This window comes from Talpa europaea (assembly GCF_964194135.1).
Source record: "Talpa europaea genome assembly, chromosome: 13".
In the NCBI taxonomy this organism is placed as follows: domain Eukaryota; kingdom Metazoa; phylum Chordata; class Mammalia; order Eulipotyphla; family Talpidae; genus Talpa; species Talpa europaea.
In genome coordinates this window covers 33,210,668-33,236,760 of record NC_140080.1, presented here as the reverse complement: position 1 = coordinate 33,236,760, position 26,093 = coordinate 33,210,668, and the positions used below count along the sequence as shown (strand labels likewise).

General features: G+C 55.0%; 1 protein-coding gene across 1 annotated transcript in view; it reads right to left on the bottom strand.

Moving 5' to 3' along the window:
- PSD2 (pleckstrin and Sec7 domain containing 2) overlaps positions 1–17,583 on the bottom strand; it is a gene marked incomplete at its 3' end in the record, with an annotated part of 29,310 nt that extends 11,727 nt beyond the window's left edge. Inside the window, exons 1-6 of the mRNA XM_084252565.1 lie at positions 17,204–17,583; positions 14,133–14,579; positions 13,572–13,766; positions 10,503–10,583; positions 6,701–6,813; positions 6,020–6,078 (exon numbers count right to left, since the gene is read on the bottom strand). Of these exons, the coding sequence (XP_084108691.1) occupies positions 6,020–6,078; positions 6,701–6,813; positions 10,503–10,583; positions 13,572–13,766; positions 14,133–14,579; positions 17,204–17,577 (1,269 nt within the window). The 5' untranslated portion in view covers positions 17,578–17,583. The remainder of the gene's footprint in view (positions 1–6,019; positions 6,079–6,700; positions 6,814–10,502; positions 10,584–13,571; positions 13,767–14,132; positions 14,580–17,203) is intronic.
- Between the last annotated feature and the right edge of the window lie 8,510 nt (positions 17,584–26,093).

Below are 26,093 nucleotides of genomic sequence, written 5' to 3'. Positions count from 1 at the left end.
GAAAAAAATTCTGACACCTACTCAATGTGGATGACCCCTGAAGACATCAAGTGACACAGCCAGTCCCCAAAACACACACTCTGCATGATTCTACTTACGTAGAGTAATCCAAGTTCACAGAAACAGAAACGGAGTGGTGCTGGCCAAGAGCTCAGGGTGGAACAATGGGAAAGTGTTATATCGGTGAAGAAAGTTCTGGAGATTGGCTGCACAACTGACTTCACACTACTGAACTATACACTTAAAATTGATCAAGAGGGAAAAATATACTTTGCATATTTTACCACTGCTTTTTCACATGGGAAAAAAAAAAAAGGATAGGTAAAGGATTTGAATACACATTTCCTCAAAGAAGATATACAAATGGCCAACCCACACACAAAAAGATGCTTGATCTCATTAGTCATTAAGGAAAGACAAGTCCAAACCAAAACCTACCCACTGGGCTGACGATCATTTGAAAAAGGGAAATAAGTGTTGGCGAGGATGTGGAGAAACTGGAGCCCTCATACATTAATGATGGGGAATTTTGAAAGGTTTCGTCGCTGTGGAAAAGCTTCACAGTTCCTCAAAAACACAAATATAGACTCACCACGTGACCCAGCTACCGAAAACAGGTGTTCAAACAAAAACAAGGGCACCCCAGGAACAGAATGAGGGGCACTCTTCACAATAGCCACAAGGTAGAAGGACAAAAAAAAAAATGTTTTCTAAAGATAGGAAAAAACCCAAATACTCCTCAACAATGAATATACAAAATGTGACCTATCCATGCACTGGGCTCGTGCAGCCACACGGAGGACTAGCAGGCGCTGGCTACCAGGTGGATGGATTTTGCAAACATTACGCTGAGTGAAGGGACCGTGCCACAAAGACCACATGCTGGGTGACTGCATTTACAGGAGAGGGCCAGAGCAGCCGGCAGCTCCACCGTGACAGAAGCAGGGGCTGGAAGGACAGGACAAGGGATTCCCGGTTTTCTTTTGGGGTGAGGGAAAAGTTCCAGAACTAGGGTGGGAATGTTCATACTCTACGTGACTATGCCTAATTCCACTGAATTGTATATCTTAAAATAGTTATATTGGTAAACTTTGCTGTACCACTAAGATTTTACAACACAATTAAAAGACTTAACCTAATCAGCACCCAGGACGTGAGAGCCAGTGCACTCTCTTTCCAAGCCCACATGAGACAGCTACTAATATTGATCAGACACAACAGCAAAACTCAGCAAACTGCAAAGAAGTGAAATCATTCTAGGTAAATTATCTGATTTAAAATTTAACAACAACCAGGCCAAACGAAGATCTCGATGATCTCGTACCAATGATGATCTGGTACCTCCAAGTTCTCAGCTCCGCCCTCACTCCCCCTCCCTTTGGGTCAACGAGGTCTCCCAGCCTGCGCTGTACCCTCAAACCTGTTCCCAAGCCTGTCCCAGAGTGGAGGTTGGAGGGGCTCTAGGGTGCCGCCCAGGCCATCACCCAGACACTGAAGCTGTATCATGGCCTCTGACCCTACAGAAGCCAGGCCCTTGCCATCAGTCTGGCATGACTGCCATGCAGCTCTGGAACAATCCTGTCTCTAAGGGTACCCCAAGAACAGAATGAGGAGCCAAGGAGAAAGAAAGCAGACGTCAGCCTTCAGGGGGAGAGGCGGGGTCAATCAAAAGTTCAATGGACATGGAAACCTTTGTGACTATTAGCAAATCCAGACCAAACCTAAAAAATATTTGGGTTCCAACAGGCAGATTTCATGCCTTGAGACAGCATCCAAACCTCAAGTCCTCCACCATCTCGCCCCAGCCCGCCTCCCAGCATCCCCATGGCTACCCTTCAAGCCACCAAGGTTTAAAGAGATGAAGCTGTTCTGAAAAACAACTCCTCTGTGTCAGCGCCGAGCCTCAGGCCACAGCTTCTCCCAGCCATCTCCACCACCTCCACTCTGCTTGCTCATCCGTGATGGCTCGCCCTCCCTCACCCCAGCATTCACTCACCTAACAGTGCTATTGGCTGTACCTCAAAACATACCTTGAATTTCTTTCCTCATCGCCATCTTCAATTCTAAACCAAGCTTCCACGTTCTTCTGTCTGGAGAATGGAGCTGCCATCCCCCGGCTCACGGCAATGGAGACCTTTCCCCAGTCCCACCCAGGCCCCTCTCTAAGCTCCGCTGCTTCTCACAATGGAGGCTTCAGTTATCCCTGCTCTCTCCTGCACCAGTTTCTCCTTGCCTGCCTGGTACATCCTCTTGGCATGCACTAATCTGATTCTAAAACTAATCTGATTCAGCTCCCTCTAGACCCCTGTAGCCACTGGTCCATCCCAGGTTTCCACTCAGAACCACAGTCTGGGCTGTGCACAGCCCCATCCCTCAGCCGCCATCCTCTGCTCCTCACACCTGGCACACAGCCCCCCACCCCCCGCCACACCACTTTTATAAAGGTCCCCAATGACCTTGACCTTCCGCTGATAATACCCCAATGACACGGCCAATGACTCTTCCAGCCCAATCACTTTTCTGTAGTCCTCTTACCTGATTTCATGGCCGCCTTTAATGAAGTTGGTTGATCCCTTCCCTTGAAACACTTTCACACTCCCCGGCCTCCCGCGTCTCCCTGCTGCCGTGCTTTGTTGCGTGGGGCAACACCACACTGACAAAGACACGGGAGTCGTGGAACAGGCTGCACAAGGCAGGATGCTGCTGAGAGCAAGATCCTGGCCATTCTTATTGATAGAATAATCCTACAGCATCAGCTACATGCGTTAGGAGGACAAGGAGAAAGGATAGGTGAAACCAGGAATGTCATCTAGGGCTTGGGGGGACACGAGGCTGCTGACCATGTTATCAGCTTGATGACCAAGTGTTAAAATCGAAACCAGACCCCAGACCTCCGGCCACGGTCCTAATCTTATCAACAAGGCATTCCACTGGGCAGCTTCTGGGGTCCCCTGTCATACATCAGTCCTCGGCCCCCCGGGGTGTTCCTGGTCATACCTCATGATGCGTACCCTCCCCAGAGTGATCAAGCTTTCTGCTCTTGATTGATATGAAAGGCACCTTTGTAAGGTTTGGCTCACATGACTGTGACTGGGCAGTTCTGACCTTTGTATAAGAATGCAGAACTGCAGGTAACCATAATGGTGGCTGAACAGGCCACTTAAGTCTAACAGACCCGCAGTGCTTGACCTCTATGCAGGCAGCACTAGAGGACTTGGCCACCAGCCAGCGCCTCCCCCTGAGAGCATGCCCCAGGGCTCCAACTTCATCAGGACAGAGGGCCACCCCAGCCCTCTGCTCTCTGATGCCCGCGCCTCTCCTCTGGGCCTGCATTCATTGACCTGCAGCCCCAGGGTGAGGTCCAGTAGGCAACTCAAAAATAACAGGTCAAAAGCAGGACCAGAGCCCCACCTCTTCCACTCACAACCCTCCCACACGCAGAGAAGTTTCTTCCCTACCCAGGAAGCGGGCCCCCCATCCAGCCAGATGCCGAGGCTGTCCTCCCGCCTCTCACTAGCCAGTCCCACCAGCAGGCCCCGGCCGACTGCACTGAACGGTCCTCCTCACTGGGCCCTTCTCGCTATGTTCAGTCCCTGCCTGTCCAAACCACCATCATTTCAGACAACAGCTGCTATGGGGATTTTTGCGGTCACCCCAGAAGTTAAAAAAAGTTACCATGTGGCCCAGCGGCCCACTAGTAAGCATCGAACTGAAAACAGGTGTTCAAAGAAAAACTTGCACAGCCATCCAGAGCAGCACTGCTCACGACAGCCGGACAGGGGCACAACCTCCCAGGTCCTCTGCCTGGACCCTGATCTTCCTGTGGCTGCTCCTGCTGACCCTCCAGGTCTCTGCCCAAACCTTGCCTCCTCAGAGAGGCCTATTTGTAATCACTCATTTCCTGTGTAGGTCTTCTAACCAGCAGGTAGGCCCCTGAGGCAGGGTTCCCTTTCCTTCTTCAGAGAACATAGAGGCACTCAGTCCTTCGAGTAAAAGGTTCATCCTACAGCAAGCCTTGCAGGCTACTCCAACAAGTTGTGTCCATCTCAAGAGTGTGTGTCTACACCCTTTGCCAGCCCCTTTAATGACTTCCTCTCTCTCAGAGCTATTTCTGGGACCCTAGCAGGCCCCATTCTCCCGCAATCCCTACATTCACCAGGTGCCCAGCCTCTCTTTGAGGAGGGCCAGAGTGAGGTGCGCAGGAGAGGGGCAAGCCCAGGGCAGGGCTGCTGCTTCCACCCAGGTCCTTCGAAGAGCTCACAGTAACTGCGACCCCCCAACATGTGCCAGGTGCTCCACGGTGCTGCACTTGAGCCTCACAGGGACTTTACTATGGGGAAACTGAGGCTTAGTGGGGTCAGGAACGTGACCCAGGTCACAGAGCTGTCGTGTGGAGAAATGCAGAGGGCCTAGGACCCTACCCTGATGTCCACCTCCAGAAAGACAGGCACAAAGTCTGCTGGCATCAAATATGAGCAGCAGGGCGTGGGCTGTTCAGCCACTCTGAGCCCTGCCGGTACTGAGGTTCCTTGGCAACTTCCATGAACGTGGGGTCTCGAGCAACTACGGCCACCCTGCTCAGGGGTATTTTCAGCAGGGGCCCACTGAACAGTGACTTTCACCCTTGTTAGCGGTTCTAAGCCTTGGTGAGGAGCAGCCAGGGCTGCGGTTGCCCTCAGGCTCAACCCTGGGTGGAGAGGGGAGGTGAGGGGTGTATTTCATCCTCCTTCTGAGGCACACCAGCAACACTCAGTCCCCGTAGACAAACCCACTGAGCACCTTAGAGGAGTGCCAGCTGGTGAAGAGGCCTGAGCTCTGGTGACAGACCCAGGGAGGTCACACTTCATGCTGGCTCCACACTCAGGCCGCAGGTCCAGGTGGACGTCAGCACTACCCGTCCCACTGAAGTCACCGCAATATCCACGCAGCCACTCAGGCTGCCTCCAGGCCGCAGCCTTCTTGTTCTTGAACCTCTGGGGATCTGCAGGCTGGACCCCATGCTCTCCATCATTTAAATTTTAATAAAAATAATGAACGCTCTCATTTTTCTTACATACTACCATCCACAAGGAAATCCTTACTAGGTGCCAAACCCTGTTTGTCACATTTATCACTCTCTCAGCAGCTTCATGTCAGTGGGGGGGTCCTCCTACCCACCTCACAGGTCCAGGAAGGGCCTGAGACCCAGGAAGGGCTGCCGCACAGGCCGCAGAGCCACCACTCGGAGGCCAAGCAGCTCTGCAGTCGCGGCTCTTCCTTCACCCTCCTTTTCCTGGAATTTTCTGGTTCTCTCTGGAGACAGGCTAGCCGCCTGCTGCCCCCATGAGTCACTGGAATGCACCCCACTCAAGGGAGCGCTCTGACCACCCCTGGATGAGTGATGAGGGCTGGTGATTGGTGGGGCCAGATGGTGTGATGGGGACATACAAGGGTAACATGGAGATGGAGGGGCTAGGCTCATGGGCATGCACACCACCAGCTCCACTTACCACCTGAGGGAGGGCAAGAGAGCCCAAAGGGGGTCCCCGGAGCAGACAGAGGAAAGAAGAAGGAGTTACCGAGTCATGAGCAGCACTGAGACACACCAGGGCCCTGACCAGTCAGCCTGGGCACCCCCACAAATCACCTCACTGTTTGCCTAATGGGGGGTGAGGGGGTGAGGAGAATGCCTCTGAGGGAAACTCCCATTCAGCTGGGGCCACAGCCAGGCCTGCGGGAGGGTGATGCTCCACCAGCCATGTCTGTCTTGGACACGCCAGGATGCACGTCTCAGCCCGAAAGCCCTGTGTGCCCCCCACTCGCATTGCCCTGCCTAGGGACAGAGACGCGGGCAGATGCCAGGTGGATAAAACTAGGGCAGGACCAGGACTAGAAGCCGAGTCACCCAACTCCCAGTTCTGCTAAAAGAAACGTGGTCACTGAACAGGAGGCCTCAGAAAAGGGTGGAGAAAGGGCCAGCCCTGGGAAAACTTGGGTGACTTAGTGAGAAGACCGCCCGCTCCCTGCCTCCCCGACTCACGTGTCCATGCAGATCTGTGTTAAGCAGCATCAGGGCACAGGTGAGAGTGTGGATCCCATCTAAACAAGAGATGTGGCTCCTCAGAATGAATGCCCAACCTGCCAACCGGCGCCACCCACCTGTCCCCTGGATGAAGGAACAGGCCAGCTGCCCACCAGACCTCAGGGCCCAGGGCCTGTGTGATGCCCCCTGCTCTGCCCCCACTGCAGCACCGGAGTGACTTTCCCATCCCAGGCCAGGGCCTGCCCCTCCTTCAGTGGGAACCTGACCACCCTGGGCCTGCTCTAGCCCAGACACCTGCCTCCTATGGCCAAACTGGTCTCAAATCTCAGCCCCAGAAAAGCTGTGGGTCCTGGCCTGTGTCCCTGCCATGGCCTGTGTCTGTCCATAGAGAAAGTCCTGCCCCTAAGCAGGCCCAGCCCAGACCCCACACCAACTCTCCCACCACACCAAGAACTGTCAGTGTGATGGGACCAGGGAGAACAAAAATATGCAGGACTAAATCTATTACTAGGATGGAGGCGCAGGCAAGGACCATGGGTGAGACATGTCCAAATGAGACATAACCCGTGGGCCACAGTCTACTAATCCACCATCACAGAGCAGGACAGGTATGGCAGGTGGACGGGGCAGGAGGATGCAGGGTTGCCCAGGAGGGGCTAGCGGGGCAGGCAGTCTTACCTTCCGAGGTGCTGTCATCAGGGTTGCACTGGCAGTACCGGCGGGAGAAGTGTGTGAGAACCCGCTCGCGCTCCTGCGTCTCCCCCATCAATGGGAAGGCCTTTAGGAAGGTTCTGGGGAGGGGGAGGGAAAATTCACGGAAGCTGAAGGTCCCCCAGAACACTTGAGTCAGGCTCAGTCCTCATGCAGGTAGGAGCTCCCTCACACACACAACACACAAACCTGCCTGGGGGAGCCAAGGCTCCAGCACCCCTGCACCTTGGCCCCCAGGACAGCCTCCGGAGGGTGGAGGCCAGGGAGCCCGGAATCAGAAGCAGGCAGGGGGCAGATGGCGGGGCGGGGGGAGTGTGAAGAACACAGACAAGCCCCACAGCAGCTCTCCAGGTTGATTGCCCACACCTCGCTCCTGGGCCCAGACTGTCCCCACCTCTTCCCTTGCTCCCCAGTCTTTCCTCGCCTCCTCAAGCCTTCAGCTGAGACCAGGCCATCCTGGCGCGTTCACTCTTTTCCACCCCAAGACTGAACTGTCACCAAGTCCCAATGGCTTGTTCTTCTAGAGCTCAGTCCCTCCTTCTTCCCCTCCACTGTGGTCAGATACCGGGGCCCCCACAAGAGCATACAGACAGGTGGCCCCCTGAACCTCTCCTCACAGCCCCCCTTGCTGACACTGAGTGATCTTGCTGAGCACACATGCTGTCAAGACTCACCCCCGCTTAAACCCATCACGGGGGTCCTTTCCTCCTCTGGGCAGCTCACCATCCCCCCTCAAGGTCCAAGTGAAAAGTCATCAGCTCTCAGGGATCCTGGCAGGTAACCTCAAAACCAGAATAGCTAAGAGATAAGACAGGGGTCCCTTAACTAGGGCCTGAGAGTGCCCCTTCTCTTGGGAAAGGAAGTTGCAGGTTTGGAGCCCACTGGGGCCCCTGTGTCTGCAGTTCAAGAGGCAGGTTTGTTCCTCTTTTTGCCACGGCTTTGCTATAGCGCATCTGCCTTCTGACTCAAAGCGGCTCTAAAGCCCACCTGCTATCTTCTTCCTCACGCTGTTCCTAAGGCACCTGACACCTGAAATTTCCATCTTGGGGCCAATCCATACCCCCTGGGGCAACCCAAAGCACCCAAAAACTGCAGACCACTCTATTCAAGCCCAATCACTAGACTGCGATACAAGTACACGCTCCTACCTGCCATCTAGTTCTCCTCCTCTCTGTCTCTCCTACTTCCTGTTTTCCCCCCAGCTGGTCCCCAGAACTGGTCCTTCCCTTTTCTCATATTCCACTAGGACGGTCTAGCCCCGCTCCCCTCCAGCCTGACCACACATCCCTGGTCCTCCCCCCACCACAAACTCGCCTTCCCTAGGGAGTCCTTACCAAGACCCAACCCAGTACAGCCACCTCCAGACTCTCAGGCTGCCCCACTGTCCCCCTTTTCCTCTGCACGTAGGCAGCCCCAGACCTTCTCCTCTATTCTCTCTGCAACCTCTGACACCACTCTTTCCCCTGGCCCACTGCCCAGCCTCACCTTGTCCTCTCCTATCTGACCCTCTTCAGAAACCTGCACGCCTTTGGATGAAAGGCGTATGCTGGGTCAGCACTGCCTCCCAAAAGGATGCTTTAAACCCAACACCCTCTGTGGCTCCCCAGTGCCTATGCAGTTCAACTGAAATCCTTGGGGAGGCCGCACAAGCTCTGCCAGCCCAGCCCCTGCTCTTCTGCTCACAAGCTGACCCTCGACCCCTTCCCGACCCATCTTCCTACTTCCAATGCCAACGTCAGACTCAACTGGGCTGGAGTGGCTGGGGCAGACCGACACTTCCCAAGAACAAAGAGAACAGCTAGATAGAACCCAGATCTTCTGCTCACCGAAAACTGCGACAAAGACCAAAAGGGCCAAGGCTCCAGAGAGGAGAGAACTGGGTAAGGAGGACTGGCTTACGGGCCTTTCCCCAAGGGCCTCACTGACTATGGGCGCAGGCTAAAGGCAAAACATTTGGTGGCTGCAGGGAGCTGAGGAGACAAACCTGCATCTTTGAGGAGCTATAAACACACGGCTAGTTTTCCCTTTGAGGTATTTGCCAAATTCAGACGCTGTAAGGGTAGGATGCTGAAAAGCTAAACAGAAAGCCTCTGAGAAATCAAGGGATTTGGGTTAGGTTTTTGTTTGTTTGTTTTCTTGTTTTTGACACACTTGCTGCATTGAGGAGACAAAATTAGGATTCAGGACCCACCAAAAGTACCCGCCCCTGTGAACACTCAAGGCTCCCAGAGGAAAGCCCCCCAGGCCTTCACCCCATAAAGGGGGTGAACCTGATCTCTCCCAGGCAGCATACAGCTCCCATCAGCTCAGGCCTGCTTGGATTAGGGCAAAGCTCTCTAGTGCTGTTATATTCTATGCAAAATAAACAGCAACTAAATAAAAAAATTGCTAAGCATGCAGGGAGACATACTATGTGGTGAAAACCAAAAGAATAGAAAATGACAACAGAAAGAGAGGTAATTCACCAAAGGACACAGAAACATCAATTCCAAAGAGCACCTGCACCCCTATGTTTATAGCAGCACTGTTTACAACAGCTAAGCTTTGGAAACAGCCCAAATGCCCAAAAATAGATGACTGGATCAAGAAGATGTGGTCCATATATACCATGGAATATTACTCAGCATTCAAAAAAGATAAACACATGCAATTTGCAGCAACATGGATGGCGCTGGAAGGGATCATGCTCAGCGAAATAAGCCAAAAAGAAAAAGAAAAATACCGGATGGTCTCACTCATAGCAGGAATCTAGAAAACTTAAATAAGGGGCCAGGAAAAAGAATAACTATAAGAAAGTGAAAATCAAAATCAACAAACAACTATGAACCAGAGACACTCTATGGGGGGGTGGGGGGCGGGGAAAGGAGGGATCGGGGTCAAAATAAGGGGGTTGTAATTGTATGGGGAATATAAAAATAAAATTCAAATTTTAAAAAAAGAGAAATGCAAAAAAAAAAAGAAAGAAAGAGAGGTAATTGAGATGATGCAGATATTGAGGTGAGCAGACAAGAATTTTCAACTAACTATGACCACTATGGTAAAGAAAAGAGAAGGAAATAGGGGGAAACAAGTTAAAAGGTGAGGAATTCCCCAGAGACTTAAGATCTTTAAAAACTAAATTTTAACAGAATGGAACTTCTCCAACTGGAAAATATAACAGAAAGTAAAAACTCGATGAATGGGTTTCATATCAGATACAGAAAAGGATCCGTGAATTGGAAGCAGGTTAATGGAAAATATCCCAAGTGAAGCAGAGAGAAAAGAATGGAAAGTAGTTTTTTTTAAAGAGTGAGACATGTGGACACGACAAGGTCTTCCCACCTGCCCCAGGCTTACCCAAGCAAGGGCTCTGGCCTGAGGACTCTGGGCTGGGCCCTGCTACCCAGCCTGCTAGACACCACTGCAGGCCCTACCCCACATCCTCCGCCTCTGGGGTCTGCACCTGAACCCCATTGGCATCCTACCCTCCACACACCAACAAGACCTGAGATCAAATCCCATTTGTACCACTGCCTCCCTCAAGGACTGTGGAGAAGTCTCTTTCCGCGTGGGTGGAGTTCCTCATTTGTGGGGATGGAATGCAGGGAGTGTGTGCTCAAGCCTGGTGCCTCCTTCCTCTGCTGCAGGTGGTCCGCACTCACCCCACAGCCTCCCCAGAGGCACTACGACACTTGCCCCAGGTTGCAAGGCAAGTGTACAATAGAGTCGGCATGAGAACCCAGGGGGCCCCCTGTACCACTGGTGGACTCTGCCCCCCAGCCCTGCTGACCTGAGTGCACGGTCCAGAGTCAGGCCTGAGAAGTCGAAGAAGCTGAGGTACTCCCCGGCCACCAGTCTGCTGAATTCATTGCTGCCAAGAGAGCACAGGTGTTCATTAGAAGTTGGCACAGCAGACAATGGGGGGAGTGTGGACAGAGGGCCCTGCAACCCCCCTAAACCCAGAGACCTGCTCGCCCCCTAGGCCGCCTTCCTCTACTGGCTAGTGGAGCTCTGACCATTCTACCTTGGGCTGGGGGCCATATAATATCTCAGCCGACATCTCCCAGAAAGAGCAAGTCAGCGAAAGGGGAGAGAGGAAGAGTAGAGTGTACCCAGAAGAGGAACAGGCTCACACCCAATCGGGCAGGGCCGTGCGGCCACAGCCACACAGCAGGCATGGGGACAGCAAGAGAGAGGCAGGCAGAGGGCCGAAGGCCACGGGCAGGATCAGGACTTGACTCTGGAGGGTGTGATGCAGCAGGGAGGGGTGAGAGGAATGCCATGTGCCCGGTGGAGGGTGGAGCCACATGGGAGGCTGCAGGAGCAGTGCTGGAGAGCACTGGGGGTGGGGGGGTAAAGGTTGGCGACAGATCACAGGACATGGAAAGGGAACAGGTGTGGGCCACAACAGAGAAGGCTGCCTCTGGGGGAGCCGTCTGAGCTCAGGAGGAGGCACCAACATGAGAGCCCACAGCTGATTAGGTGAATCCCGACGTGATGGACGGGGGTGAGCCCACTGCGGAAGGGGTGCACAGGCAGCCGGCAGGCAGCGGGAGAGCAGGGAGGCAGCCCCCTTAAACATGGCTGGTGAAGGAGACTGAGAAAAGGAGTTGGAGGCAGGGGTGTCCTGAGGCCTGGCAGAGTATTTGAGAAGACTGCAGGGCTGAATTCTCCCCGAAGAAGAGGGCAAATTTCCACCGGAATCTACTTGAGCCTCGCTCAGTGGCTTCCTATTACAGGAGATGTGGGAAATACAGGAGCACGGGAAAGACCGCCATGCGGTGCCACATCCAAAGCAGGGCAGATCTTCAGGACAAATGGCTGTTTCTTCAACAAATACCGGGCATTAAAAAAAAAAAAGGAAACGTGGCACTGAGCTTGGTGGAGGGGGGTGAAGCTTGTGCATGTGTCAAGTGTGAAGCTCTTCTAAAATTATATCATTCTGCAAATAAATGGTAAATAAATAAAAATTGACTTATAAAAAGGAAGAGGACTGGAGGTTGCTGCTTAGGAGAGAACTAAGAGACAGACTGGCCAAATGTCACCAAAGCATTCTGATTTGAACAAATCCACATTTTTTAAACTATCAGAGAAAAGTGAAAAAATGGTAGAGATAAAAAGGATTTTTTGTTCATTTTGTGAGAGTGTAATGGAATGATGATTATGTCAAAAATCTTTATCAGTTAAGCAGACATACGAAAGTATTTATGGAATAAATGACAGTGTCTGAAATACACTTTTTTTTAAGATTTATTTATTTATTTATACAAGCACTGGGTACAGTCAGAAGCATGGGAGGGTGAAAGAATTCACCAGAGCCAGAGTGGGGAGCAGAACAGGCAGACTGACTAAGTACACTGCTGAGGGGAGCAGCGGGCGGCAGGAGAGGTCTGCGCGCCATGTGGGACCCTCTCCGGTGGCCGGGGATCAAACCGGCGCTGCAGAGGCTGTGGGCAGCTTCTCAATCCAGCACTCAACCACTGCACCACCGGGGAGGCCATGAAATACACTTTAAAATATGCGAACAGGGCCTCCCTGGTGGTGTCGGGATTAAGCACCGCACTATGAAGCAGTCTGCAGACTCTACAGCACGAGTTCGATCCCTGGCTGGCCAGGGAGCAAACCACATGGTGCAGCAGTCCTCTCCTGGCTCGCCCGCTGCTCCCCTCAGCAGTGTACTTCAGTCAGTCTGCCTGTTCTGTTCCCCGCTCTGTCTCTGGTGAATCCTCTCACCCCCCGCATCTCTGGCCTATACCCCAGCTCTTGTATGCATAAATAAATACATCTTTAAATAAATAAATTAAATATGCCAACAAATGGAAAAAAATTAAAAAGCTGTGGCAAGGGGGGCACAATAGCTAAAACAAAAATCAAAAAATGTTGGTAACTGGGGCCTCCCTCATGGCGCAAGGGGTTAAGCACCACACTATGAAGTGGTCCACAGCCTCTGCAGCACAAGTTCAATCCCCAGCCAGCCAGGGAGCAACCCACATAGCACAGCAGACCTCTCCTGCCGCCCGCTGCTCCCCTCAGCAGTGTACTTCGGTCCTTCTGCCTGCTCTGCTCCCCGCTCTGGCTCTGGTGAATCCTCTCACCCTCCTCCCATCTCTGGCCTGTACCCCAGCTCTTGTATGCATAAATAAATAAATCTTTAAAAAAAAAATGTTGGTAACTCTGAAGGTGAGTAACGTGTATATAGGGGTTAAATATTTTCTCCACTTTTGTGTAAGTTTGAAATTTTCATAACAAAGTTTAATTAAAGAAAAAGAAAGGAGCGGCTGGTGTGTCAGCACCGCTGAAGGAGTCGGAGTAGGGCCTGAGCAGCAGCCACCAGATTTAAAGACACTGGCCTGTAAAGGACCCATCCCCAACCCACAACTCCCCCAGGACTCCCAGATGGTGAGTACCCTTCCCCCGAGTCCCAAGTCCAGGGCGAGTGCTTTGGTGGCTTCCACACCTTGAGCTGATCCCAGCAGACAGTGGAGAAAGCAACCCTTCCCCAGCTCCTGGGTTCCAGGCACTCCCAGCCCAGGCCTTGAACCCACTGGGCAGGCCATCGCCCATCTGACCACTCCGTCCCATAACCATCCCTGGCAGCCCATAACCACACGGCACACCCCACTCCCCAGCACCAGTGGCCGCCCCAGCACCACCTCTCCTCCCTGAGAGCTCAGGTTCCCACCCAAGCATCCCAGAAAGGAAACAGATTTAGGGCAAGACAGGAATGAGGACAGAGGCAGGAGGAGGAGTTCTTGGGGACTACTGGGAGCCCCCAGCTCTAGGCACCTGATGGCAGCCACTCACACCACCGAGGAAGACACTGGGGCGCTGGTAGAGTGGTGCGGGGGACCCAACTCACTTCTTGCCCAGCTGCCGGGCAACATCACAGCGCTGGAAGCCCTCGAGGTGGTAGAGGCGGCGGGCCAGCCGGCGGGCAGCTTCACTGACCCCCTGGCAGCCATTGGCCAACGGGTCTGTGCCGCCAGGCTCCAGCCCCTCCGAGCTGCTCAGCTCCGAGTCTGAGTCCAACAGGCCGTCCTTCAGGCTGGGGTCACTGCAGACAGAAGACAGCGGTAGAGGAGAGGGCTCAGAGGCCCTGGGTGGGGCCAGTAGGTCTCCCCGGGGTTCTGAAAGCCCACACAGGGGCCAGAGTAGGGAAAAAGCTACTCAGGAGGGACACAAGTCAGACTTTGAGAAGAGCCCCTCGGGAGAGATCATTACGCTACACGAGCCCACAGCGCAGGCCCCGGGCCACCCCAGGCTGGGCTCTGGGCATCTGGCTGCAGAGGATGGTCAGTCACCCTGGAGCCATCTGTTCCCTCTGGAACCAGGTCACCCTAACTTGCTCTGCCTCCACGCGGCCTCCATTCCCCCATCTGCTCAGTGATTCTCCCAGCTCCCAGCCTGGGCCCTGCCTCACCTGCCCGAGTTCAGCAACTTGTCCGTGTCCTCATCATCCTCCTCGTCCCCGCCTGGGCCCTGGAGTCCATCTCCGTGGAAGCCGTTGGGCATGGACGTGAGAGACAGGCGACTCAGGACGTTCTCTGAGCGGCTGCTGGAGATGGAGCGCCGCAGGGGGCTGCCCAGCTCCCCATCGCCACCAGCTGCTCCCACGTCCCCCTCAGACCCCAGGTCCCCCATACCTAAGCCAGCACCTGGCTCAGGGCTATCACGCGCCCGCTGCTGAATGAGGGGCGTGAGGGGGGCCTCGAAGCTGACACAGCTGTCACTCTCATCCGTGAGGCTCAGCACATCCAGGGAGTCGAGGCTGCTGTACTGGGTGCCCTGCAGCAGCTCCGACTCCACAATCTTCTCGAATGTGGCACTGAAGCCATCTCGCACATCCGGCTCTCCAGGGCCACCCAGACTGCAGGAGGCAAGGACAGGTCACCATCTTGCGGGTCCCCCATTACTGATGCAGGTACTGACCCTGCATCAACTCTCATCTGGGAGCTTGATGGGGGGGTGGGGTGTGAGGGCAGTGCCCACAGACTGCGCCCTGTTTATCCTTTCTGCTAGTATTCACAAGCACTGGGTGCAGGAGGCTGGACTGGGTACTGGGGTGCAGCAATGAAAATGTCAGGAATGGCTTCACCACCACCCCCACCCCACCAATGTCCAAGCTACAACCAGCCCACAAAAGCATGGAAGGGAGGAAGGAAGGAAGCAAGCCTCTTCCTCCAGGCTGGCCCAAGGGGATCGCTCTCTGGCTCCTAGAAAAGCACCGGCTCCCCAGGGTCATCATATCTGGCGTCACACCTGGTCATGATTTTGCTGTCCCCACAACTTATAAAGTTCTCAGCCGACCACAGCCCAGCTCTCAGACCTCACCCTAATGTCGCCTCCTCGGAGAGGCTGATGGGGGCAGGTGACACCACCCGCTACACTGGCCCCTCTCCTTATTCTCCACCCTCAGCTCTTCGTTTTCTCTCCGCCCCTTACAAGTGATACTCCGTCTGCTCCCCGTTTATCTCCGTTCTTCGGTATCACCCAGCTCCCCTCACACAAGGCCAGGGAACAACCAGTCGTTTCTTTCTACTTTATTTTTTATAGACATGTATATTATCTTAATGACTTCTCATCGCTCCCTCACTAGACTGTAAGTGCCATGAAAGCAGGAATTTTTGTATGTTTTGTTCTCTTCTGTACCCCCCGCACCTAGAATAGACCATCCCAGACAGATGAACTGGGGTACCCCCGGGGAGAACTCCTGCTCAGCTAGCAAGGAAATCAGGATGGAAGAGGAAAGCAAAACTAAAGAAAGTTAAAATAGAGAAGAGAGGAAGAGATATGAGACAAGAAAGAGACAGAGAAAAGAGATACAGGAGCCTCTAAAACAGAGACAAGGAGTAATACAGAGGCACAAAGAAAGAGGGAGACACAGACACCCCAAGAGATACAGACAGGGAGAGGCGGACTGAGCCTGGTCCATTTCAGAGAAATCAAAGTCCATGACTTACAAGACGGACCCCCTGCTCTCCCTCCGAGGATCTGGTTACCCTGCCATCGCCCAGTCCCTGCTGTGGAGCAGAGACTGAGTTGTGTTTGGAGGCCTGGGCAGTGCCCATCCCCTTAAATCATCCCCAATGCAGATGATTTGGTCTCAGTGCACTTCAGGAGCAACACACTGGCTGAGAGCATAGGCTAGCGCCACTGCCATGCCCCCACTCGAGGTCCAGCGGGAGCTGACCGCAGCCTCACTACGCTTCTCAGGCCAAAGAAGGAAGTGGGGAGGGGATGGAAGTCTTGGAGGTGCAGGATGCTGGACAGGGGGGCTGGGGTGGAGGTCGCCTCTCAGGCCTCCAGGAGGAGGGGAGGAGGCAGGAGCGTCAGTGGCTGCCAAAGCAGATACCAGAGAAGACCTCCAAAATTTGCCCTGCAAAGACACTTGTGCCAGGAAAAATACCCAAACATAAGACAGAGCCCTGCCCTTGGTGGGTTCTCAACTGACGGTCAGAACCATGAACCACGAACAGCAGGTCTCCCCACCACCACCTCCTGCTCCCCTCTCGCACTCTGGGGCAAACCTGAGGGGTGGCTCTGACAGCACCTGAAAGACCATCAGCCCAATCTCCAAACCTCCACCTGTCCCCACTTCACTCACCCCAAATACATCTGCTGCCTGAGACAACTGTGAGCTCTAAGAAGTCCTGTCCCTTGTGCACCCCACAGCCACGTAGGCCCAGCCTGGATGGAAACCCTCTTAAGAACACGACACCCCCTGCACGCACAGCACCACGCCCAGGAACCCACACTCCTACCCATGGAGATCTGCACACACAGCCCTCTATGCCCACGTGCAGCTGATATGTGCCCTCAAAAATGCACACACCAGGCGCACACATGTCCTCGAGCACAGCTTCACGGTGCCCCCTCTCACTCGCCTACCCAGGCGCCGTGCAGCTCAGTGCCTTCGAGATGCCTTTCACAGCCTCCCGGGGTCTTCTAAACATTCCCCTCCCAACCCCCACCTCCTTGGTCCAACTGGCACTTCCAAGATACTGGCGGTCTCCAGCCTTGTTCGGATGATAGAAATGGGGCTGTAATGCCTGGGGGTTGTAATGGAGCGTGATCCTGGTAGAGCTTCTGGGTGGACTGAGGTGAGAAGTAGCTGACCATGATGAACACAAAAGCCAGCTCTTCAAGGTCAGCCTCAGCATTTGGAAACTCATCTCCAGGAAGCAGAGGGGCAGCTGCACGGCCTTCCACGTCAAGGCATTCTCTAAGGTCCAGCCTGGTGTAGAGGGGGGGTGCTGCTAATTCCACATGGAAATAGGCCATGATAGCTTGGGAGTTGGGGATAAGAGGCCGCAATAGAACAAGTAGTCTTAGAGATCCTTCTACCTCCCCCAAACACCCAGAAACTGGGCAAAAGAGGACATGAAATTCCCATTTTATATATGAGAGAACAAGAGCCAGAGAGATTAAGTGGCAAGGTCCAGCACTGCAGCTGGCAATCTGGTGAGCCCCCACCCCCAGACACCCACTTACCCCAGCTGAGCGTCCTCAGTGTCTGGACAGAGGCCCTTGAAGGTATCATCCCCCTCTGCCAATCCACCAGCCCTCCAGGGCCTGGACTCTGTTGAATTTTCCAGAATATTTGAATCTGCCCCGAGGGCTAGGCCGTTGATGAGGGAGAGGCCAAGGCTGAGGCCATGGAGGGCCATATCCAGGCCCCTTGGGGGCTCCTCAGTCTCCACCCGGGTGCTCTGTGCCTCATAGCCCAGGCTGCTGTGGCTACTACTCAGGTCCTCTTTGGGCGCCGCTCCATTCTGGACCCTAGGTTCCTCCACAGGCTCCAGGCTGGGGTCCCAGGTGGCACCGCTTTCCTCGGGCAGTGCAGATGGGAATTGATCCTCATCCATAGCAGTCACTGCATCCACCCTATGTTGGATGGGACACCACTAGTTCTGGTGGCAGATAAAGAAATGAGGGAATAGTCAGACAAGGCAGGTGCCGGGAAGGTGGGGGTCGGGGAGGTCTGAGGCCCAGTGGAGCAGCACCGGGCGGCCTGCCTGGGCACAGGAGCATAGCGGAGATGATATTTTCAGGAACTTCCACATGGAGTCTGGGTCAGGCTGTGGCCTCTTTACTGCCCTACTCAGGTCAGCCCCACTCGCCTCTCCCCTGAACCCCAGCTACTCCATGTGCTCCTGTCTGTCTCCCCCCTTACCTCTATATGTCTCGTGTTCCCCAGAATTCACCAAAGCCCATCGAGGAAACGCCAGGCTGGGAGGAACTAGAGAAGGGTCTAGTCTCCCCTCCAAGTCCCCTTCCTCTCTGCTGGTGAATGATGGACACAAAACCCCAGGCTGACGGCTGACTGAGCCCTTGCCACTTCCCAAGTTCTCACAGACAGCGTGAATTTGTGTTTAATGGAGGGCGCCAGGCTGGGGCTGCCTTTAGAGGGGAAGTTAAGGGGGAACTCAGGGAAATTAAGAGGGAAGGCAGGGCAGCTTTCCATAGCAAAGGCCACCCCAAAGCAGCCAAAGGGAGGCCCCAGGCAGCCATCCCCAAGGCCCAGCATGAGGCGCTGTCCAGGGTGCTGGGCAGGGGAGGCACCACCCTGGCGCCTCACCAAGATTGAGCTGCCTGCGGCTACACCCAAAGCCCAAAGCTCAGGTAGACGGAGCAGGGGGCCTAGGGTTCCCCTCCACACCCGGGTGCCCAGAGCTGTCCCGGGCTTCACGAGGGTCTCATGAGGAGTCTGCCAAGAGTCACCCCAGGGAGATCACTAGAAGGGAGTCGGGGCCTGCTCTACCCATCTCACTATGCGGCCTTGTATGAGTCCAGGTGGGATCTCCTCACCGCCCCACCCAGGACAGCTCCACTCCCCTCTGTCCCGTTCTTGGTGTTTTCCTGGAGGCCCATTTTACCTGCCACCGCCACGCTCGCTCCTATCTAACGGAGCAAACCCGCCCTCATTCCCTATCCGGCCTAATCCCAGATGGAAGACTGATGGCCTTGCTGTGGCTCTCTCCTCACACCTCTGCCCCCGGCCCCATTCAGCCTCAGCTATTCCTACGCTGTCCCCAGCGCCCCCAGTGACCCCTGCCTCCTGAGACGCAAGCCAGCTCCTTCAAACAAACATCCTACTCCCCTCTTCAGCGCCCCTTTGGAAAGCGGGTGCTGGGGATTCATGAAGGCCGGAGAAGGAAAGGGGCTGCGGCCTTGGAGCTGCAGCAGAAGGAGCTGCAGGTGCAGCGTCAGGAATTTCAGTGAAACCCACACTGCCTGCAACCGCCAGGATCACCTGAGGAACTTGTTAAAATCCAGACTGAGGCCGTCCCCCAGATCTCCTGAACCAGAATATACAGGAACGACTATGGTGATCTACTGTTCTCACAATAAAGCCAGTTTGGGAGACAGTCAGTTAGAATGAACTGGATGAACCTCACATTTAGAGCAAAGGAATCTGGAAGGTGAGTTACTTCCCTCAGGATCCAGGGCACTTGAGGGGGATTCTACCACCGCAGGACCACTTAGGATTAAGTGAACCCTAGGTTTCCAAAGGGCATGGAAGAGAAGAGGGCAGGACAGGTAGGGATCTAGGGCCCCAGCACCCCCCGACCCTGAGTGCCACCTCCTAAAGTTTTGAACACCTCATGAGAATAAGATTTTTCTGCAAAAAAAACACCGCCACATATTTTTTAAAAATCTGTAGAGCTGGGCTCTAGAATATCTGGGCCCCGATGCTAGGACACCAGGGACCCCAAGGGGCTTGACACTGAGTGAGGGATTCTTTCTGGTGTGCCCTAATTCCCTGCTGCTGCAGTTGCTATTTCAATCTGTTCCCTTTGGTTGTGTACTCAAAGGAGGGAGAACAGGAGGTCATCTCCTCAACCAAGACTCCTTGGGAGTGGGGGAGCATTTAGAAAAGAAAGAGGAGGGAGAGTGGGGCCTCTGGCCTGCTGCCCAGGTTCTAGTCCTCTGGCCTGCTTTCTAGCCCTGGGGCCCGGATAGGCACGGGATCTGAGGTGCAGGGCTTCACCCCACTCCACTACGGAGCCTGGAGCTCCCACTCCCAAGCGCAGAAGCTGAGCCGAGCAGGGTGAGATACCCCCCCCCACTCTGGTAGGGGTGCTGCCTGAGCTCCCTGTGAAGCCTGAGAGCTTTTGAGAGATTAAATGGTTTTACCTGATGTGCAGGCTATGCCGGCCCCACAGCCAGGATTGTGGACAAATCAAGTACCTCTAGGAGCTCATCACCACCCACCCCCAATTTCCAGCAGCTGCCTCCGGCTGGCTCCAACCCTACCTGCCCTGCCAGGTCCTCCTGCAGCTGGGAGCAGAATGGAGGTTCTGCCAACACCGGGCACTGGGCCGTGTCCTCGGCTTCTGGGGGCGGACAAACAAGGGGCAGCATTGAGTTCCACTCTGGGCGGGGGGCCCAGAGTCCCTGCTAGGCCAAGGCCAGCTGAGCCCACAAATAGCTAAGCCAGGACCCCCTCTGTTGCTGAGCCCATTAGAGGGGTACATGGAGGGGGCTTCAGGGCAGAGGTGTGAAACAATGCCCCATGTCCTCACTCTAAACCACCACATTCCCTGGTGCTACCCCCATCTGCAGAATAGGGATAACAACTCTGCCCCCCTTCCTCAGGGCTAGCAGGAAAACTTCAGATTGTGAATGCAGGAAGAGCTGAGACCCAACAAACTCACTGCAGAGGTCAGAAAATGGCAGCTATAGCCCCCTTTTTTTCACCAGCACATTTGAGAGAAGTGAGGAAAACGAGCCATAGAAGCAGGAAATGCTTTGCTTGGGGTCACACAAAGAGAAACTGCTTCCAGAACTCAATAGTAGCCTCCCTTTGCACCTGGGTGGCCTGGAGGTGCAGATTCAACCCCCAGTTTCCCAGGCTCTCAGCCAGACCCTCCCACGAGACCAAGGGCTCAAACCTTCAAGCAGGAGAAGCTACCCAAAGCAGGAACCCTGTCCCCTCTGGCCCTGATAAAAGCGGGGTGGGGGGGTACAGCTGGGCCACCAGGTACCCATCCCAAGGAGAGGCCTGCAAATGACAGACGAGCTGTGGCCAAGATCCCCTGCATCCTTTCAGTCCGAGCCAGTCTCCTCTCCAAGCAGGCACTCCTGCTATCCACTGCCCTTGGGGTGACCTTGAGCTCAGCAGTCTCTTTTCTGGCACCGACCAAGATAAGGCCCATGATGATAGTGGAACCCTGGCTGGGCCAGGGCTGAATGCCAAGCCAGGAATTTTCTGGGTCCCAGCTGCTCCTGAGAAAACCCTCCCTCCCCCCAATATCCCCATGGCAGCTGAAGTGAGCTGTGAAAACACAATTGCATCATATCCCTCCCTCACTATTAACCCTCCAGCAGCTTCCGTCACCCGTTCATTAGAATCCAGTCTGCCCAGCACGGCCTAGAAAGGCCCTGCCTGAGCTGGTTCCCTATCTTCTCCCCACCCCCACCCCATGAGCCACACTGGCCTTCTTTCTGCTCCCTGAGCGCGCTCCCACCTCAGGGCCTTTGCACCAGCTGTACCCTTGGCCTAAAACACTCTTCCCCTGGATCTCCAAATGACTGCCTCTTCCGTCATGCAGTGTTCAGTTCCCCAGCGCCTCATCAGAGGGCCTCCCCACCCTCCACTCATTGCTCCATGGAGAATCATATCTGCTGAGCATCTCTTGGCAGAACTGAAACACCCTTTTCTATTGTTTCAGTATCTCCTGCCCCCCTCACTAGAATGCATGTTTAGTGAGGGTGGAAACTCTGTCACATCCACTGCCATCTCCCCAGAGCCTAGGACAGCACCTGACAATCAGTGGGCACCTTTTAAATATTTGGTGAAAAGATTATGTGGAGATTATCATCGTCCCCACTGAAGGCAAAGGTTGACAGAGGTGAGGCGCAGGCTCACAAAGCTGGGCAGTGGCATGGCTGGCATTCTGGATCATTCAAAAGATAACCTCTTACAGGGCTTCCAAGCTGGGATCCTAGGCAGGGGCTGTGGGGTGTCCGACAGGGAGGTGTCCAGGGTCCAGCATGCTTGAGGGAGAATGCACAGATGTGGGGCCCGTGTGCTGCTTGCGAGGGAGCGCATGGTGCAGGCAACACGTACACACACCCACGCGGAGGAGCCAGTCATGAAGCAGCACTCCTGGGTAGTGAGGTGGTAGAGAGGAGGCTCCAGGCCCAGAGGAAAGGTTTGTTTGAAGTAGGGATTAAAACCACTCAGCTTTGGGGGAAGCCAGGGTAAGAAAGGGACCACTCAGTGCTTGGGGCTGGGGAAAGTGGTGAAGACACACCCACTGTCATGCCCAGTGGCATCAGGGAGCTGGGTGCGTGCAGGGGAGATGAGGGAGCACAGGCCCATTTGGTGCACTAGGACACAGGAGGCAGAGCTGGGGGAGGGCCCATGCTGAGAGCCTGTGGGATGCCCAAGAGGGCTGAGAGCCCAGCCACGGTGTGTGAAGGGATCTAGGATCAGAGAAAATCGCTCTGGAATGTCAGCATAGAGGCAGAGCTGAGACCACAGGTGTCCCCAGGAGGAACTAGGGAGCTGGGGTACTTGAGTTTTGCATCCAATGAGTGGAGGTGCTCGGGCTAATGAAAGCTCTCTCTGGCCTCATCGCCCCATGTGCACCAAAATTTGTTTCCAACTTGAGGGCTCTCGAAGCACCTGTGGAGCTGTGGATCCTGACCCAGGCAGATTCTCACACTGGGGCACAGCATTTGAGTACTTGTTGAGAGACTCATGGACTCCTTAGCCACTGTCCCAACCCAGACAGACCCAAAGACCTCCTGGACAGAGAACGCTCCATGAGGGATTCTTGACAAGGAAACCCAGACCTTTCATTCTCAGACCTATTCCCTGCCCCCTGGGAAGCCACCCTAAAGACCCTCATTGACCCTCCCTTCCTTCCCCCACATTCCTACACTGACCAACTCTCTAGCTCACCCAGAATTTGGCACAAGGGCTGAGATCCTCACACACACACTAGCACACACAAGGGCAGTTAAATAAAATCAATGAGAAGGGCTCCTGTGCAGAAAGTGCTGAGCACAGACCTTGGTGAGCTGCGCCCCCCACCACCCGCTAACACTGGCTGGGCCAGGCTGGGCGCTCCATGACCCCATAGGCCCCAGACAGCATGGCAGCAGGCAGTGGGCAGGAAGACCCTTTGGTGGGGTCCCTGGGTCACACACTCACCAAGCTCCCCCAGCCCCTGCCAGTCAAGGAGTCTGGGAGTAGGGACCTGCCCGTGGTCCCAGGGCTCTACACTACACCTCCCTTGGGCCCAGGGCATGCACCTCCTCCACGATGACATGCACTTTCTCCCAGGATGACATGCAGGGGAAGTCCACCCAGGAGCCTTGGGTGCTGCCCTGGCCCCACACCCCAAAGCAACCCCAAGCCCTCCTAATCCACTTGGTCTTCCCAGCTTGGACCACCTTGTGCAGCAACAAGGTCCTCAGACAGGCACAGTCCAGGTCGGCGGGCCAGCGCGGTCACTACGGAGTCAGGAAGATGAGGCTTCAAATCCCAGCTCCGCCGCCCTGGGCAGCAAACACACGCACCTCTCTGAGCCTCAGTTTCTTCTGTGAAACCAGGAGTGCTAACGCCATCTGCCTCACAGGGCTGCAGGGATGACGAAAGGAGAAAGCGTGTGTGCAGTGAGGGAGGCGGGCTGCCCGCCTGCACTGGGGTGGACTGCACAGGAGAACAGCAGCCTCGCAGGACCCTCAGCTGACCTTGGCAGCCTATCAGGTGTCCAGTCTGAGTGGGGAGGCAGGAAAAAGACGGGAGGGACCAGGAAGTGGGTCAGAGATAGTGCCCACTCCAGACAGGAGAGCACCTGCAGCTGGGCTCACTCCCGTCTCTCCGCGGCAAGGCACGAGAACCCACAGGCGCCAGGCAAGGGCCAGGGCCACGAGTATCCTTAAAGGGTGATGTCAATTTGGGGCTAGTAAGGAACCAGCGCTGCTCTGCTTTCGTCCTCTCTTTGGCCTCTGTGGAAGCAGCACTGCCTTGGGGTCTAGAATCTTCCTTTGTCTCTTGGCCAGTTGGATAGGCAAGGTCCGGGGGATTGGGTGTTCATTTGCATCATATCTGCATGTGCCCCCAAGCCTGCTGGGACATTCAGGGGCCCCTGGGCCCAGCACTACAAAGGTCATGCCTTGACACCTCCTGGCTTGCTTCTCTCCCAAGCCCCCAGCCACTCCACTTGGCACCCTCATTTGCTTGGCATTTATATACATCTGTATGCCGGGTGGAGAGCTCTCAAAACTAATGAAATTCACTGTCTTGTGCTGTCAAATCCCAAATGATGTTTCCAGCTGGCGTTCCTCCTCCCATGGCTCCCTGCAGGGTGATCCCTCAGTCGCTTGGGACACCGAAGGCGAGGCTGTCCCGGTGAATGGAGTTCATGTCCACCGCACCTGCTCGGCCTTCCTGGAGCCTCAGGGGCACCTGAGGCTCACCCTGTTTCTTGAGTCACATTTGACCCATGAGCCTGTGGCCTGAGAGTTGAACTCCGAGAGCCACCACAGACTAGTCCTCCCAACCAGCCCGACCCTGGCCGGGTGCCCCAGGACTCAACCCTGGGCACCTACCCCCAGTCTGTTTCAACAACCAAGTGTGGTCAACCAAGAAATTCCATCCTCCCTTCCCTACCCAACTCCCCCCAACCCCCCAGTCTCTAGATCCTCACACTCTCCGTCCACTGCCCAAGAGGAGCCCTTCTCCTTCTCTGCCTCCTCCCTGTGACCTTCCCTCCCACCCTCTCCCCAGACTCCTGACTATGCAGCTGCTCCTAAACCTTCCTAGCTGAGTCCTCCCCTCCCTCTCCTGGTCCCTTCCTGTCTCAGCACAGCTCCTGGTTGAGGGTGGGCGGCGTGTCAAAAGGGCTGCAGGGGGCCTCTCTGCTTGCACCACACTGTCCACATCTAAACTGTCCTCCCGCTCACCTTAGCCCACTGAGGGGAGATCAGGGTGCCGGCAAGAGCCTCACCCTTTGACAGACAGCACTTAGGGCAGGGCAGGGGAGTCAGGAGTCACCAGCATTTGGACCCATAGCCCCAGAAGGATGGAGTCACCCCTCCTGGGAAGGGTGAGACAGGCAGAGCAGATTTAGGGAGGCCACTCAGGAGCTCGGCTTCAGACAAGTCAAATTTGAGGTGTCCGGCAGGCATGAAAGTTGAGATGCTGAGGCTATTAGGGTTGAGACAGTGGTCAAGGTTTAGGTCTAAATGTGGGAGCTGACAGAACAGAGGTGGTACTTAAAGCCTCAGGACTGGCAGGGATTGGCGCAGGAGCAAGCACAGATAAGGCAGGGCGGCCGTGAGAGAGCTGAGTCTGAAGCACTTTGATGTTAAGTGGTTGAAGGAAAACAGGAGAATGGCTGTCCTGGAAACAAGGAAAGTATTTCAAGGAAGAGGGAGAGACTGAGTGGGTCAAATGCTTCAGATAAAGATGAAAATCACCGACCGGATGTTGCAACGTGGATGTGACTGGAGATATTAGAAGGTCAGAGAAGTGGTAGGGGGTGACGGCCCACCTGGAGTGGCGTCGAGAGACAGTGGAGGACAGGACGTGGAGACAGAAAGTCCACACAGCCTTTCTGGGGAGTTTTGCTGTAAAGGGGGATAGAGAGAGGCATAGCCCGGAGAAGACAGGGAACCCCTTTTTAAAACAAGAGAACCGGGCCCGCCCGGTGGCGCAGCGTGTTGAGCACAGTGCTATGAAGCTGTCTGCAGCCTCTGCAGTGCGGGTTCGATTTCCAGCCGGCCAGGGAGATTCCCACATGGCGAGCAGACCTCTCCTGTCTCGCCCGCTGCTCCCCTCAGCAGTGTATTTCAGTCAGTCTGCCTGTTCTGTTCCCCACTCTGTCTCTGGTGAATCCTCTCACCCTCCCACGCCTCTGGCCTGTACCCCAGCTCTTGTATAAATAAAATAAATCTTTAAAAGAAAAAACAACAAGAGAACCAACAGCAAGGTGGGACATCCAAAAAAAGGGGGAGCTGCAAGGCAGGAGGGGCACCGGCCAAAGTAGGCGTGACGGGCCAGGCCAGAGCAGAGCAGAGGGCGGCCTCCACCCCATGGCAGGAGGAAGGCCGAGCAGGGCGCAGGTGCTGGCAGCTGGGGGTCTGCTGAAGCTCCTGTTGCTCCTCCTTTCTAAAAGAAGCAGGAAGCGGGCCTCCCTGGTGGCGCAGCGGTTGAGCGCTGGGTTGCAAAGCTGCCCGCGGCCTCTGCAGCGCCGGTTCGATCCCCGGCTGCTCCCCGGCCACCAGAGGAGGGTCCCACATGGCGCGAAGACCTCTCCTGCCGCCCGCTGCTCCCCTCAGCAGTGTACTTCGGTCCTTCTGCCTGTTCTGCTCCCCGCTCTGGCTCTGGTGAATTCTCTCACCCTCCCATGCTTCTGACTGT